Raw genomic sequence first — 16,071 nt, 5'->3', positions numbered from 1 at the left:
CAAACATTGGTATCCTTCTAGGTTTGAATAAAAATACTTTTGTCATCTTCATTTTTGTAGTTCTCTTCTACTTATGGAAAATGATACCAATTCTCCATTTAGTAAGCCAAAAAAAATTTTAAATGAGTGACTGAAAGAATAAATATTAGATAAATAATAATATATATGATATGTAGATGTCAACAAAAAAAATTTTTAAGTTATTATACACCATTCCACTAATCTACACCATTCCATAATCTGTGATCCTTCATGAATACATAAATATGTTTTTTGAGGGTATTTGGGGTTTGTTTGTTTGTTTGTTTTTTTGAGAGGGCTTTGACAGCATAAAGGTGCTAAATTACCATTGGAACATTTAAAGCAAGACATCAGCCAAACTATAGTATCTTATTTAAATCCTTATACCACCTTCTGGTTTAGCAAAAACATTTTGTCATAAATTGTGATAGCATTGAGTCTTTCTTTTTTTTTTAAGATTTTATTTATGCATGAGAGACACAGAGACACAGGCAGAGGGAGAGGGAGAAGCAGGCTCCATGCAGGGAGCTTGACCTGGGACTCAATCCCGGATCTCCAGGATCACGCCCTGGGCTGAAGGCAGCGCTAAACCACTGAGCCACCCAGTCTGCCCAGCATTGAGTCTTTGAAGTGAAATGTAAATAAAACTGCATTACATGTTACTTAAGATTCAGGATTTCTGCCATGTGTTATTGTAGAATCATGGAATTTTAGAATAAAAGAGCCTTTTTAAAATTTTTTTAGAACTTTATATTTTTTTAATTGGAGTTCAATTTGCCAACATATAGCATAACACCCAAGCTCACCCTGTCAAGTGTCCCCCTCAGTGCCCGTCACCCAGTCACCCCAGCCCCCTGCCCACCTCCCTTTCTATCAACCCTTGTTCATTTCCCAGAGTTAGGAGTCTCTCATGTTTTGTCACCCTCACTAATATTTCCCACTCATTTTCTCTCCTTTCCCTTTGTTCCCTTTCACTAATTTTTATATTCCCCAAATGAATGAGACCATATAATATTTGTCCTTTTCTGATTGACTTATTTCACTCAGCATAATACCCTCCAGGTCAGGTCCATCCACGTCAAAGCAAATGATAGGTATTTGTCGTTTCTAATGGCTGAGTAATATTCCATTGTATACATAGACAATATCTTCTTTATCCATTCATCTTTGATGGACACAGAGGCTCCTTCCACAGTTTGGCTATTGTGGACATTGCTGCTATAAACATCGGGGTGCAGGTGTCCCGGTGTTTCACTGCATCTGTATCTTTGGGGTAAATCCCCAGCAATGCAATTACTGGATGGTAGGGCAGATCTATTTTTAACTCTTTGAGGAACCTCCACACAGTTTTCCAGAGTGGCTGTACCAGTTCACATTCCCACCAACAGTGCAAGAGGGTTCCCCTTTCTCCACATCCTCTCCAACATTGATGGTTTCCTGTCTTGTTAATTTTCGCCATTCTCTCTGGTGTGAGGTGGTATCTCATTGTGGTTTTGGTTTTTTGGGGTTTTTTTTTAATTTTTTAATTTTTATTTATTTATGATAGGCACACAGTGAGAGAGAGAAAGGCAGAGACACAGGCAGAGGGAGAAGCAGGCTCCATGCACCGGGAGCCCGACGTGGGACTCGATCCCGGGTCTCCAGGATCGCGCCCTGGGCCAAAAGCAGGCGCTAAACCGCTGCGCCACCCAGGGATCCCTCATTGTGGTTTTGATTTGTATTTCCCTGATGGCAAGTGATGCAGAGCATTGTCTCATATGCTTACTGGCCATGTGTATGTCTTCTTTGGTGAAATTTCTGTTCATGTCTTCTGCCCATTTCATGACTGGATTGTTTGTTTCTCCAGTGTTGAGTTTAAGAAGTTCTTTATAGATCTTGGATACTAGCCTTGTATCTGATATGTCATTTTCTCCCATTCTGTAGGTTGTCTTTTAGTTTTGTTGATTGTTTATTTTGCTGTGCAGAAGCTTTTTATCTTGATGAAGTCCCAATAGTTCATTTTTGCTCTTGTTTCCCTTGCCTTCATAATGTATCTTGCAAGAAGTTGCTGTGGCCAAGTTCAAAAAGGGTGTTGCCTGTGTTCTCCTCTAGGATTTTGATGGAATCTTGTCTCACATTTAGATCTTTCATCCATTTTGAGTTTATCTTTGTGTAGGGTGTAAGAGAATGGTCTAGTTTTATTCTTCTGCACGTGGCTGTCCAATTTTCCCAGCACCATTTATTGAAGAGACTGTCCTCTTTCCAGTGGATATTGTTTTCTGCTTTGTCAAAGATGAATTCACCATAGAGTTGAGGGCCCATTTCTGGGTTCTCTATTCTGTTCCATTGATCTATGTGTCTGTTTTTGTGCCAGTACCATACTGTGTTGATGACCACAGCTTTGTAGTACAATACTAAAAATCTGGCATTGTGATGCCCCAGCTCTGGTTTTCTTTTTCAATATTCTCCTGGCTATTCGGGGTCTTTTCTGATTCTATACAAATCTTAAGATGATTTGTTCCAACTCTCTGAAGAAAGTCCAAGGTGTTTTGATAGGAATTGTATTAAATGTGTAAATTGCCCTGCATAGCATTGACATTTTCACAATATTAATTCTTCCACTCCATGAACATGGAATATTTTTCCATCTCTTTGTGTCTTCCTCAATTCCTTTCAGGAGTGTTCTGTAGTTTTTAGGGTATAGATCCTTTACTTCTTTGGTTAGGTTTATTCCTAGGTATCTTATGCTTTTGGGTGCAATTGTAAATGGGATTGACTCCTTAATTTCCCTTTCTTCAGTTTCATTGTTAGTGTATAGAAATGCCACTGATTCACAAAGAGCCATTATTGACACTTTACTGATCAGATGAATCTGACTATAATTTGGTAGGTCAATCAACTCTGGTTTTTTGTTTGTTTGTTTGTTTGTTTAAAGATTTCATTTATTTATTCATGGGAGACACAGAGAGAGAGAGGTAGAGACATAGGCAGAGGGAGAAGCAGGCTCCCTGCAGGGAGCCAGAAGTGGAACTCAATCCTGGGACTCTGGGATCATGCCCTAAGCCGAAGGCAGACGCTCAACTACTGAGCCACCCAGGATCACGAGCTCTTTGTCTTAAACCTATAGAGGTATCCTTTGTGAATACTCCATGGCACAGACTCATCTGCAACAATTCTGTTAGAGTTCATGTTGGTCAAAAGATTGCTTCTTCAAAAATCAGCATAGTAGTTTGTTAGTTATTAGCCAAATTTCAACTAAAAAAAATTGAATGATCCCAGAACACGTATTTAAATTTAAATTCAGATAATAACACCATAGATTTATTAGAATTACTACTAGCATAAATTGTATCAGGCATTACAACGTTAGTTGACAAAATTTTTTCCACTTTAATATTTCTCATCATTCCCTCAATTAGTATTGCTAGTTGCTCTACTAAGAATTTAACAACAAGCTTAGTATTAGAGAGAATGTACACTGTTTCTATGGTATTCTGAAGCAGAACATCAGGTATCCACATTAAAATCCAGCAGAAGTGTGAAGGAAATCATTTAAGCACCTCTTGGCATTCTCACGGCAAATAAGGTGGTGATGACTGTTCTGCAGAGAGTTTCTCATAGGCAGGTGGTGCATTGGGAACCTGTGAAAATGAGAAAGGGAGAGTATGGGCTTGGCAACAGTGCAGAGTTTTCTGGAAGAGGGGTAAAGTTAGTGGTCAGCAGCATATGTATACTACTTCTCTGGACTGAACCTTGTAAGTGCTCGCATCTAATTCCCGACCCAACAAGATAATCATTGTTAAATTTCATAAGTGTGTATGTTGAAATAGCAGGAGGGGGAAGAGTAGAGAAAAATAGAGCTAATGGCCTTTCCAAAATCTCAAAAACTTATTTATATCTTCATTATTCTTGTCAGTACAAGTCCCAAGCCCTAAATAGTGAATTATTGAACACTGTATAAAGCCACTAATATACATATATACCATATATATAGATCTCTGTAGTTGTGTCTAAAGGCCAGTGCTATTATCAGTACAGTACAATGTGTTAGGCCTTCATTTAATGTTTACAACAATTCTAAGAGTATTTTCATTGTTTTTATGTTACAGGTTGGAAAACTGAGGTCAAGTCACTTGTCCAAGGTCACACAACTTCACAGTAATTTGGCTCCAGAGTCTGTTCTTTCAACCATTAAAATATACTGCATCTGTACCAGTGCTGTATAGAGTATAGAAATAGAAAACACAGTATACCATATATCTGGTTTTAATTTTCTAGTAGCCATATTACAAAAATAAAAACAAACAGGTAAAATTAATCTTCATAATTTATTTTATTTAATCCCACATGTCAAAATATTATCATTTCAACATGTAATTGATATAAAAATCATTAATGAATTATTTATATTCTTTTCCTCAGACTAAGTCTTTAAAATCCAGTATGTATTAGCACATCTTAATTCAAACTACTATGTTACAAGTGCTCAATAGCCACATGTGGCCAGTGGCTACTCTGTTAGACTGCACAGCTTATACAATTAATAACAGATGTTTTTTTCCTCCTCCCTTAGATATATCTACATCCAAAGATACAGATGCAGTGAAACGCTGGGAGACCTGCACCCCAATGTTTATAGCAGCAATGTCCACAATAGCCAAACTGTGGAAGGAGCCTCAGTGTCCATCGAAAGATGAATGGATAAAGAAGATGTGGTCTATGTATGCAATGGAATATTACTCAGCCATTAGAAATGACAAATACGGGATCCCTGGGTGGCGCAGCGGTTTGGCGCCTGCCTTTGGCCCAGGGCGTGATCCTGGAGACCTGGGATCGAGTCCCACATTAGGCTCACGGTGCATGGAGCCTGCTTCTCCCTCTGCCTGTGTCTCTCTCTCTCTGTGACTATCATAAATAAATAAAAATTAAAAAAAAAAAAGAAATGACAAATACCCACCATTTGGTTCAACATGGATAGAACTGGAGAGTATTATGCTGAATGAAGTAAGTCAATCGGAGAAGGTCAAACATTATATGGTCTCATTCACTTGGGGAATATAAAAAATAGTGAAAGGGAATAAAGGGGAAAGTGGAGAAAGTGAGCGGGAAATATCAGTGAGGGTGACAGAACATGAGAGACTCCTAACTCTGGAAAAAGAACAAGGGGTGGTGGAAGGGAGGTGAGCAGGGTGATGGGGTGATTGGGTGATGGGCACTGAGGGGGGCACTTGACAGGATGAATACTGGGTGTTACACTATATGTTAGCAAATGGAAGTCCAATAAAAAAATATACAAAAATATATATATATCTACATTCAGAAAAAGGCAAATAAGACATAAAAAAAGACATAAGACAAAAAAATACTATATCCAGAATTGAGTTCTTTCTTTGGATCTTACTACATATGTAAGGGATCTCATCATGGGCCCTGGAAAACCTGGCTATGACAGGACACAATTTAAGAAAATCTCTGTACTTCCATCTTTTTTTTTTTTTATCTTTGTTATTGTTTAATTTTTTATTATGGTAAAATACAGATAATATAAAATTTACCATTTTAATCATTTTAAGTGTAGAGTTCAATAGCATTACATATATACACATTGCCCTTGCTTAAGTTGGAATAATTTTATTCATTGGAATTAAAAGCAGCCACACAATGAACACCAAGATGCAAGATCTCAACCTACCACAAGTTCACAATTACTCTCTTGAAAAGGCAGTTTGCTGTGCTGGTGACCAAAACCCTCATGTGGACATCTTCCTCTTAAGGTACTTTGAGTGCCAGCATGAATACTTTTGTCCTGAAATGTGAATGCATGAAGGTCAGTGGGTGAGAAAAAAGAATGGAGTTCTGTAAGAAAAGAGAAGAAAAATGAAGTTATTTTTAAGAATAAGTTTTTTTTTTTTTAAGAATAGGTTTATTTTTGTAAAAGAGTTTATTTATTCATGAGAGACACAGAGAGAGAGAGACAGAGACACAGGCAGAGGGAAAAGCAGGCTCCCCTTGGGGAGCCTGATGCAGGACTGGATCCCAGGACCCCAGGATCATGACCTGATCCAAAGGCAGACACTCAACCACTGAGCCACCCAGGTGCCCCAAGAATGGGTTTTTAAATCTTGGTTCTGCCACTTACCTGCAATGTGTCCTCAGGCTAGTCACTTTACTTCTCTGAATTCTAGTGTTTGCATCTTTAATATGAATGCCACCTACCACTCAGAGTTGTAGAAGTTAAAACTAAAGGTAAAGCACTTAATATGGCACCTGACACCCATTAGTTAGTGAATATATATATATATATATATACACACATATATATATATATATTTTAAGATTTTATTATTCATGAGAGACACACAGAGAGGCAGAGACACAGGCAGAGGGAGAAACAGGCCCCATGCAGGGAGCCCGATGGGGACCCCATCCAGGGTCTCCAGGACCACACCCTGGGCTGAAGGTGGTGCCAAACTGCTGAGCCACCCGGGCTGCCCCCAGTCAGTGAATATTTTTAAAGGGAAGGAGAAAAAGAATGAATCTGAACACTGAACCTCAGAGAATGACTTAAAAAAAAAAATATATATATATATATATATATATATTTTATTTATTTGAGAGAGAGCATACAAGTGGAGTGAGAGGCAAAAGGAGAAGGAGAAGCAGACTCCTTGCTGAGCAGGGAGCCTGATATAGGGCCTAATCCCAGGACCCTGAGATCACAACCCGAGCCAAAAACAGATGCTTAACTGATCCACCCAGGTGACCCAGAATTTCAGAGAATGATTGCAAGTGGAGATGATCAAACTAGCGAGGACAAGCATATGAGAAACTTGGCAGCAGGGACTCACTGCCTATTTCTGCCTTCCCTGTAATGACAGCAAAATATCTTAAACACTATGCATATGCATTTAAACAAATGCACATGTTGTGGTAGGAATGCTGTGGTAGCCTGAGCTTCCAAGTCAAGTTGCAACATAAGTCTACCTAAGATGAAGTTACACACCCTGAGTCACTGTAGGGAAGGGTGGGTGAGAGCTCAGTTTGGTGATTTGCACAGGTTTTGGGGGTGATATTCTCCATCCCTAGAAGAGAATGACAGCAGATTGTGCAGGACAGAGACATACCCAAATGGGGACTTCAGGAGTGATGTACTGTGATGAGATGGAGCATTTCATCACTGACATAGTTTAAATTGCTGGCACACTGTCATAATAAAAAGCAGATTTTAGTTGCTTGTATTATTATCAAATTCTCCACAATGGTAGTTCTCAAACTTTAGCATGCATCTGTATCACTTGAGGGCTTGTTAAACACAGATTGCTGGGCCCACATCCAGGATTTCTGACACAGTAGATCTAGGGTAAGGCCCATAATCTGCATTTCTAACAAGTTCCCAGGTGATAGTGTCAAAACTGCTCATCCAGGGCCACATGGAGAACCACCACTCTGCACATAGAGCACTTCCCTATTGCCTGCACCTGGGTGACCCAGCTATACTTAGATCCTTAGAAGGACTGGGCAGATAATGCATATGCATCAGAGGGCCAGGTGGGGACAACAGGAAAGGAAGGAGTATATCTTATCTAAAGGGACAATCACTGTGCAGCTGACATTTTTTGCCAGATCTTTGATTTTTTAAAAAACAAACTAGAAATCAAGATTTTTATGTAAACTGTTACTTTTAAATGTTGGCACCTAATTCAATTTCTTAAAATACAGACCTAAACATATCAGTGAGCTAAATCCAGACAGTAGGGCATTCGCAGCATACACTCTGTGGTACTAGCCAAGACAGGCTGGATCAGGGAGGCTGTGTGGATGCTGAGCAGCTCTTCAGGCTTCTCTGAGGACTGTGACTGATCATTGGAGTCTACTAGCTTGGAAGAGGGCATCAAGGTAGGTTTCCCAGAGTGAAGTGTTTGGAACATCACTGAGGTGAGGCCAGACATGGATTGGGGCTGATAACTACACAGTCTTCAGTCTGTAAAAAAGTAGTTTTCCTAAACTCTAGTCTGAAATTAATATTGATGCTACCCCCTGGAAGGATATATACACAGGGCCCGGTCTTGACGTAAGGATGCGCGAAGTTTGTTTTCTTCCCAAGTCCCAGCAATATACTGCAGGTAAAGTATTCAATGCATTTTCTCCCTTTACCTTAATTATCACTGTTGTTGTTTTTCTGTTTTGTAAATTTCTCACTTGCCATGGGATAGGAGTATGATCTACTCAGCTCACTGCTAGTTCTTTGCATTTGCATTAAAACTTTAGCATGCATTTTAAAAGGCAGCTTCTTGGGTCGCACCCTCAGAGAGGGTCCCAGAATCTGCATTTTAGCAAGAGCTCCAGATATGAGTACAGGGGCCCCTGACCATTGAGAAACACAACATATGAAACATGAATATAAACTGAGCTGTCAAGGGGGTCCTCAAAATTCTTCTCCAAGAATCAAAAAGCATTATGTCTTAAACCTCCAGGTGAAAGGATAAAGTTGGTAAATGCAAAAAACAACTTTCATCCCCTTACAAATCATCTTCCTGCAGAAGCAAGTTGCTACTAAAAGCAATCTTTCAAAAGATGTTTTTTTGGGGCTAAAGGGAATTGTGAGTCAGTGGAAACATTTTAGGAGATCTTAATTCCAACCAATCTTGCTACCATTCTATGTTCAGAAAAAGTGGGGAAATAAACATTTCAAAGCTTAAAACTCAGGTGTCTGAAATTTGCATTTATTGTCATTTGTGTCCTTTGGCTTACCATTGTTATTTTTTTAAGTAGGCTCCATGCCCAGTGCAAAGTCTAATGGAGGGCTTGAACTCTTGACCCTGATATCAGTAGCTGAGATGAGAACAAGAGCCAGACACTTAATTGACTGGGCCATGTTGGGTGTGGAGCCTATTTAAAGAAAAAAAAAAGAAAGAAAGGGGGGAAACCTCCAAAGAGAGGCAGGGAGGTAATTATGTAATTAAATGCAGTATTACGTGCACTATTGTACATAATTTTGCCTAAGTTTCTTAAACTACGGATTCCAACCCAGCTTTTCAAGACTAAGTCTCAAAACGAGATTTTAATATAATTTTAAAAAATAAATGACAGCATTTTTAGATGCCATGAGAACCAGAGAATTTAAACACAGCTCCATCTCATAAAAATTCCAGAAACTCTATAAATCACTGATCTAGACCTAGAGGAATGGAGACATGGTAGGTTGAACTTGAACCTTACTAAGCAAAATGTCCATAGTGTCTGAGCTTATGACATTAAAGACTGCCTATTATAGTTTAATTAAATTTAAGATGAGAGTGTTGAAGCAGAAAGTGAAAAAAAATTGTATTTTTGTCCAGAAGCATCAAGCTAGTAGTTATGGACAATTAGGGTACTAACACATTGAGTTTGTAGAGCTTTTATTCCTTAAAAGACTAAACTAGGGGATCCCTGGGTGGTGCAGCGGTTTAGCGCCTACCTTTGGCCCAGGGCGCGATCCTGGAGACCCGGGATCGAATCCCACATCAGGCTCCCGGTGCATGGAGCCTGCTTCTCCCTCTGCCTGTGTCTCTGCCTCTCTCTCTCTCTCTGTGACTATCATAAAATAAATAAATAAATAAATAAAAATTAAAAAAAAATACTAAACTATTATGTGTTTTTGTACACAAGCACAGAATTAAATAAAAATATAGAAGAAAATATATATTGAATAAAGACACATCACATGTGCCTAGGTGTAGAATAGAGCAAATGAGGCTCAGGGAAGTTAAAATCTAAGGTCACCAAGCAATTCAGTGACAATGAGACCAAATGCTGATGCCATATAATTGAGTGGCTGCTATATTCCAGGCACTGGAGAAACAAAGATGTCTAAGAAATATTCTCTGGTCCCAGTTCATATGTGGGGGAAAGAAAAGGAGTGAAAGAAGCAAAAAGTAAATAACCAATTACAAGACAATGTTAACTCCATGCTAGAGGCAGAAATGGAGTTCTGTGTCAGAAGGCAAAGTCCCTCCCTAATCTGTTGTGGACAGCCCAAATGAGGTATCATACGAGTGCAAGGTCCATCTCTAACCTCTTAGCCCAAAGCTTTCCTATGGTACTTGGTTTGGAATCTTATTCAGACTCCGCGATTCTCCTTTCTGCTAAATGTCAGTATACTGAAGGGCTACTGCTCAGTTTCTGTGTCATCCCCCAAACCTGCTATGTCTTTCATGATTTGTATTTGGGGCACTCTGGCAAGATGGGCATTAGGAAAGGGACACTTGGGACTGCCCAAACTTCCTGACAAGGAGAAGAAGTCAAAGCTAGAGCTCTCACCTTCCTCGACTCCTCTTCAGACTGCCAAACTCCAAATCCCCACCTACACCAACCCTCCCCTCCACCACACAACCATTTTGCCTAAATTGCTGAGTGAGGAATGGGACTTTCCAACATCTTTTGTAAAGATACTTTTATTCCATTATGTATCAACTCAGTTTTCAGATGTGTAATGAAAGAGAGAGGGGGAGGGAAAGCTGGAGGGAGGGAGGGAGAGAGAGAGAAAAGGAAGGAGGGGGAAGGGGAGAGAGAAATTGCAATTCTTTTTTCATTCCACTGCTCACAATGGATAATGCCTCTGGATGCTTAAGACCTAAGGTGCTACCCCGCTTTGAAGTGAAACTTGTAGTTCTTATAGTTTAGCAACTCAGTTGATGTTTCCCATTTATGGAAGACACTGCTACTCTAAGACTAGACTGTGTAATTTGTTAGCTTCCTGCTCATATGGGTAAAGAAGAAAAAATTCTGTCAAAACTACATTGGCCATCAAAAGAGAATGGACCTTGTTAATAACCCAGTGGTCCTTTGTGCTGCTGAGGGGTGGATGGTTTACTTATTGTACTGATGGCTGGATAGGTCCTACTTATGCTAAATGCTTGGTATAACAGAGTTAGAAGAACTTGGCACTCCCAGGGAAACTGGGAGGAAAGGGGTAAAGCAGCAAGGTGAGATGAGCAGCCACTAAATGGAGGAACAGAACCCCTGAGAATCCTCAGGATGATTGATAAGACCTGGAGCAACTCACATGCTGCTGTTTGCTGTGCAAAAGGATCAGAACCCCTACCCCTGGGCTCCACAAATTATCAGTGCTCAGCATTTAAGTTTGCTGTGAGTGAAACCAAAGAGGTGGGCCAAGTTTCTGGTTGGAGTTCATGTCTAGGCAAAAGCAAAGGAAAAGCTGCAAGAAGAAGAGAAAGACTCGTCAGAACCAGAAATGAGAGTTAAAGGTGATCATAAGAATGTTATCTTACTCCCCAGAAATTCAGAGAAAGAAGGGCAAGGGTGTCCTGGATCTGGAGGGATCCCAGCAGCAGAAAGTTTACTAACCCTCAAGCTTCTGTATCCACTTCGTCTTCTACAATACCAACAGGCAATGAGCAGCAAAATTCCCAGGATCACTGTCAAGATTCCAATCCCTGCAGCCCTGGCCCAAGAGATAGACAAATCCATCTGGGTACAGAAACCTTGTTCTAGATTGTGATGAATCATACATCAGTCTTCAATCTTCACAGGAGCTTTCCCATCCCAAAGCCACATGTTCCATTTCCCAAGTAGTTTCCCACCCCCACCCCACCTGACCCCACACTGAACACCCACCAACCTCCAGCACCTGTGTCGAGGGACAGGAGCTTCTTTAGGAGCCTCTCCGATGTATGCCCACATAAGTAGTGCTAACTGGCATGGCCTAACCATCCCAGTTCCAGGCACAAGAGGTGCAGGAGCAACTAACCCATATGTGAACAATGTATTTACAGAGACTGAGTTATCTTTTCTTTTCATCAGGGCGTTTCCCCCCAACTATCAGTCCACAAAAAGGATTGATACTTAAATTAACTTAAGATTGCTATGATGAACATTTTACATATATTAGATTATTTAATTCTCACAACAGCCCTGTAAAGTAGGCACCACTTATCATCCCCATTTCACAGGTGAGGACATAGATTCAGAGGTTAAGTGCTTTGCTGATGGTTATAAAGAGGTAGCACAAGATGGAGCCAGGATTTGAACTTGAGTTTGTTTCATTTGTGTTTGTGTCCTCTTTGCCTGAAACTCATCCCCTCACTGCTTGCCCATGACTAATATATTCACATTCAAAGACTCAGCATCACCCCTCCCAGGATGATGGCAACCTATTCTGGCTTCTCTCATAAACAGCCCTATAGTGGTAATTGGCAGTGTGCCTACCTGTCTCTTCTAGGAAAGGAGTTCCCAAATGAGTTGTTTGGTTTGGGATTTGTTTTCAAATCCCAAAAATGCATAGAAAATGTCAGGCACTCTGGTGTTTCAAAAAATATTTCTTGAAGATGGATAGATGGATGAATAGACATTTGGATGGATGGCCAAACATATTTTTAAAAATGAACAAATGAATTATGAGTGATTACAAATCCACATCTGCAAAATTAATGAGCCATTTAATATCTTCTTTAAAATAATTATGTATAAATATGTGGATTTGGGGCATGATGCTAGTTCCAACATCATTATTTTTTTCCATTTGCAATTGGAACTGAAGATCTGAAATACCATCTTTAAAGATCCATCCTTCCTTTGTCCTAACCACTTAATTCTCCGTTACTTTCACCTCTTGTGGGTATTGACACTCTAGTGAGAATGAGGAGATCCACAACTTTCCACACAGCAGGTTTTGGTTGGAGATGAAGAAAAGGTAATGAAGAGAAGGAGAGAGCATTTAAAGCAGGCATCGAGGGTTAGAACTGGCACATCTTGACTGAAGGGGTGGAAGTAGGGCTTGCGGGATTTAGAGATATCCAAGACTATACCTATTGCATGGGGATACCAGAGCCCAGCCCAGCTAGGGTATCCCAGGACATCTGACTCATGTTTACATTCAGCTAGGCAAGCTCCTATCTGGCCTCTGCTTGCTCAAGGAATCCAGTTCAGGATGACCAAGGACCAAACCAGTTGGGTCAGTCCTTGCTCCTTACTCTGTTATCACCTAAGTGATCTGGAAAAGACATTTCAGAATGGAGCTAGAGATAGAACTCTGGGGATGCTGAGACAAGAGGCCTGATCTCTCCAGCCTGCTTGGCTGCCATGTCAGAGACCCCAGCTGACATTTGAAGTCAGAGATTGCAGATATTAGGTAAGCACCTCCCAACTAGCCAGGCATGGATTATTAAAAGATAGAGCATTGGGACTCAATCATGGGGAGAAGTGTCTGAGCTGAACCTACAGCAAAGTTGTAGCATCACTGAAACTGTTCTGCTCCTCAGCAGCAGGAGCAATCTGGGCATCTAAACAAGCCTTTTGAGCCCTGTGTCCAGTGGCCCCTGGGAAAGATTAGTTACTGCAACGGCCCTGGAAACAGGTCTGAAAGCTGTGCTTTCCCTGTATAACAATTAGCTAACATCTGCCTGATTTTCTACATCACATGATCAGAGTGGAAAGTGCTGTGACTTGCTAAAAAAGGGTTCTGCAGAGCTGGGTGATATAAGAGATTGAGCAGCTGAGGGTGAATCAAAATATAGCTGAGGGTTCTCCTGGAGAGATCTTTGTCCTGTACCAACTACCTGACCACCTCCTTCTCAAGGCAGCTGAGGCATCAAGTCTATCCTGTCCATCTCTAAACCAGTTGGGTGACAGTGCTGGATAAAAACTCTGACCTAATTATGCAGGTCAGTCCACCCACTTTGTGGATCATGAAGCTGAGACCTACCGAGACTCATCAACATCACCACCACCTTAGCAGCTACTCTGTCCTTCATTGAGCACTGATTTGTGCCAAGCATTGTGCCAAGCACCCCACATATAGGCTTTTATTTCATCATCACAATAATCCTGTGAGGTAGATACGATGTTCATGTCACAGCGGGTATCCCCATAATTTTAAACTGGTAAAATGCCCAATGATGCACAAGTGGTAAGTGGCAGAACCAGAATTCACAGTGACTGGCCTAAGATACCCAACCAGTGCCTTTCCTGCCATATCGCCCTTTCCTGATATGAAGCTGTCACAAGGAGCATTCAGTGGGCTCTTGTGACTGAAGGCAGCTGATTCAATTCCTGGCATGCTTGTGCTCCAATTTCACCCACCAAGGCTGTGGTTATCCCCTTGGATATCCTAACACAGACAGAGCTCTGTTCCAGTTCCTTATGCACAGTCACATTGCATTCACACACACACACTCAGTGATTGATAGATTAGAAAACATCAGGATATGCCAGACACACCAAAATAATGCAGTTTGCAGCTGGGCAGGACTCTCTAGAGTGTCACCAAATGCCTCCTGTAGCAGAGTCACCTGAGGTGGATGTTAAAGTGCAAACTCTGAGCCCCACCAAATCAGCCTCTCTGGCAGAAATACCTGGGAAACTGCATTTTACAAAACCTCCATGAGTGACGCATGCCCTCTCACTTCTTACTAAAGTTTTACAGAGATACAGCTTGTTGAATTATCATACAGAAACTGAAACAACATCCTACTTAATATCATGTGTACTCTAAACATACCCCCAAAAATACATTTTTTACTCTTGGGATATTTTTTCAGAAAATCTCCCCATTCCCAACTGACCATGCAGGGATGTTAGAAAATCCCACTGGCATCTTCTGAGGAAATGCTCCCAGCCTAAACTCTTCCTCAGTGACTTTAATGAGTTCCACATCTTACTTGCCCTTGCTAGTTCACTCTAGTAAAGATTTTTCAATAGTTCCTTCCCCAAGGGAGAGCAAATTTGCAGGAATTTCTGACTAGATCACTTAAGACATGGTCCAAATAAAAACCCGGTACCTTATTTGTCCTGTTGGAGTCTTCATTCAGAAGGTGAAACCCAATCTAGAGCACCATACTCTTGTGTACTCTAGTACATGCAGAATGTGTCCCAGCAGCCTGTCCTACCACTACAGCACTTACGCTTGCCAAAATTATTCTTGAGCCCAATTCTCCACTACACTGTAAAATTTTTTCACAGATAAGTATAGCATCTTAGACTGACTATACATTGCTTAGCACTTAGAAATGCTGAATCCTATAAATATTTATTTTAAATTAATTCATACTTTTAAACACCTTTCCTTAGAATAAAACTATGATGCAGAAATAATAAGCAGGGTCAGAGTGCAGTTGCACATACCTGCCCTTCATTCTTACTAGCTCTTTGGCAACTCACCTTTGTTCTATCCACAGGCCACCTCCAGGAGCCCGAGTGGAGGAGACAGAACAAGGCTTGAGGAAAGAGTCACCTTGCTCCCAGACAGATGTTTTCCAGCTGGGAACCTACAGTGAAAGCCAAATAACCAAGAATACAGACCCCCCAAAAATGCCAAGATCCAACTTCTTATCATTCCTATCTCCTAGCCTGTATGGCCTCAGAAAAGCTTGAGTGAGCCCCTTGTAGGACATGGGGTCCCATCACCTCATTGACAGGGTTTTAATCTCTGGAGAAATGAACACTAGAGAGATTTACTGACAGACATACGCTTGTGGAAATCAGCAGGCTGTCTGCAAATGGCAAACTGGAAACCCCACTGGATCCAATTTTGAACTTACTCTTCAGCTGTGATGTAGGAGTGGTTATGCCCCTTCTTGGGATAACCAAGGATGAAGTGAGCCTCTTCTCTTGGCATCTTGTGGGATAAGGCCACAGAACACCTAATAGCAAAGTCAAACAGGCATCATTTAACACATTCAGAACATCCTCGCACAGCATTCCATAAATATCTACAAAAAACTCTCTCCAGGTTAACATTAATGATAGCTGGGACCCTCTGGTTTCTCTCTGTGAGAGAATTTGTACCTGCTTATTTCATTGATATCCAGTGGAAATTGCTCAGGTTTCTAACTGCTTCCACCAACTGAAAATTGAGTTCAAAGAAGAAACTACAAACAAAAGCAAAAACTTTGAAATTGAGTTATTATTTGGGGGGGAGGAATGCTCTTCATTTCCTATCAATTTACTCTATACCATAAGCTTATAGAGAAACAAAATACATTCTTTAAAGATGACATTTTATTATTTTTATTATTTTTATTATTTTTATTTTTTTAGAGAGGTGAGAGGAGAGAGGGAGAGGGAGAGCGAGAA

At 40.6% G+C, this 16,071-nt stretch overlaps 1 protein-coding gene across 1 annotated transcript; it reads right to left on the bottom strand.

Annotated features, from left to right (window-relative positions):
* Positions 1 to 3,572: 3,572 nt before the first annotated feature.
* On the bottom strand, positions 3,573 to 15,613 carry MLANA (melan-A). The gene is made up of 4 exons (NM_001194968.1): positions 15,537 to 15,613; positions 11,347 to 11,443; positions 5,693 to 5,806; positions 3,573 to 3,641 (listed from the first exon to the last, which is right to left on the bottom strand). The coding sequence occupies exons 1-4, from the start codon at positions 15,611 to 15,613 to the stop codon at positions 3,573 to 3,575; spliced, it is 357 nt and encodes a 118-aa protein (NP_001181897.1).
* Between the last annotated feature and the right edge of the window lie 458 nt (positions 15,614 to 16,071).

Source organism: Canis lupus, chromosome 11 (assembly GCF_011100685.1).
Source record: "Canis lupus familiaris isolate Mischka breed German Shepherd chromosome 11, alternate assembly UU_Cfam_GSD_1.0, whole genome shotgun sequence".
NCBI classification, from domain to species: Eukaryota; Metazoa; Chordata; class Mammalia; order Carnivora; family Canidae; genus Canis; species Canis lupus.
The sequence above is the reverse complement of the archived record's forward strand: the minus strand, read 5'-3'. Positions and strand labels throughout refer to the sequence as shown.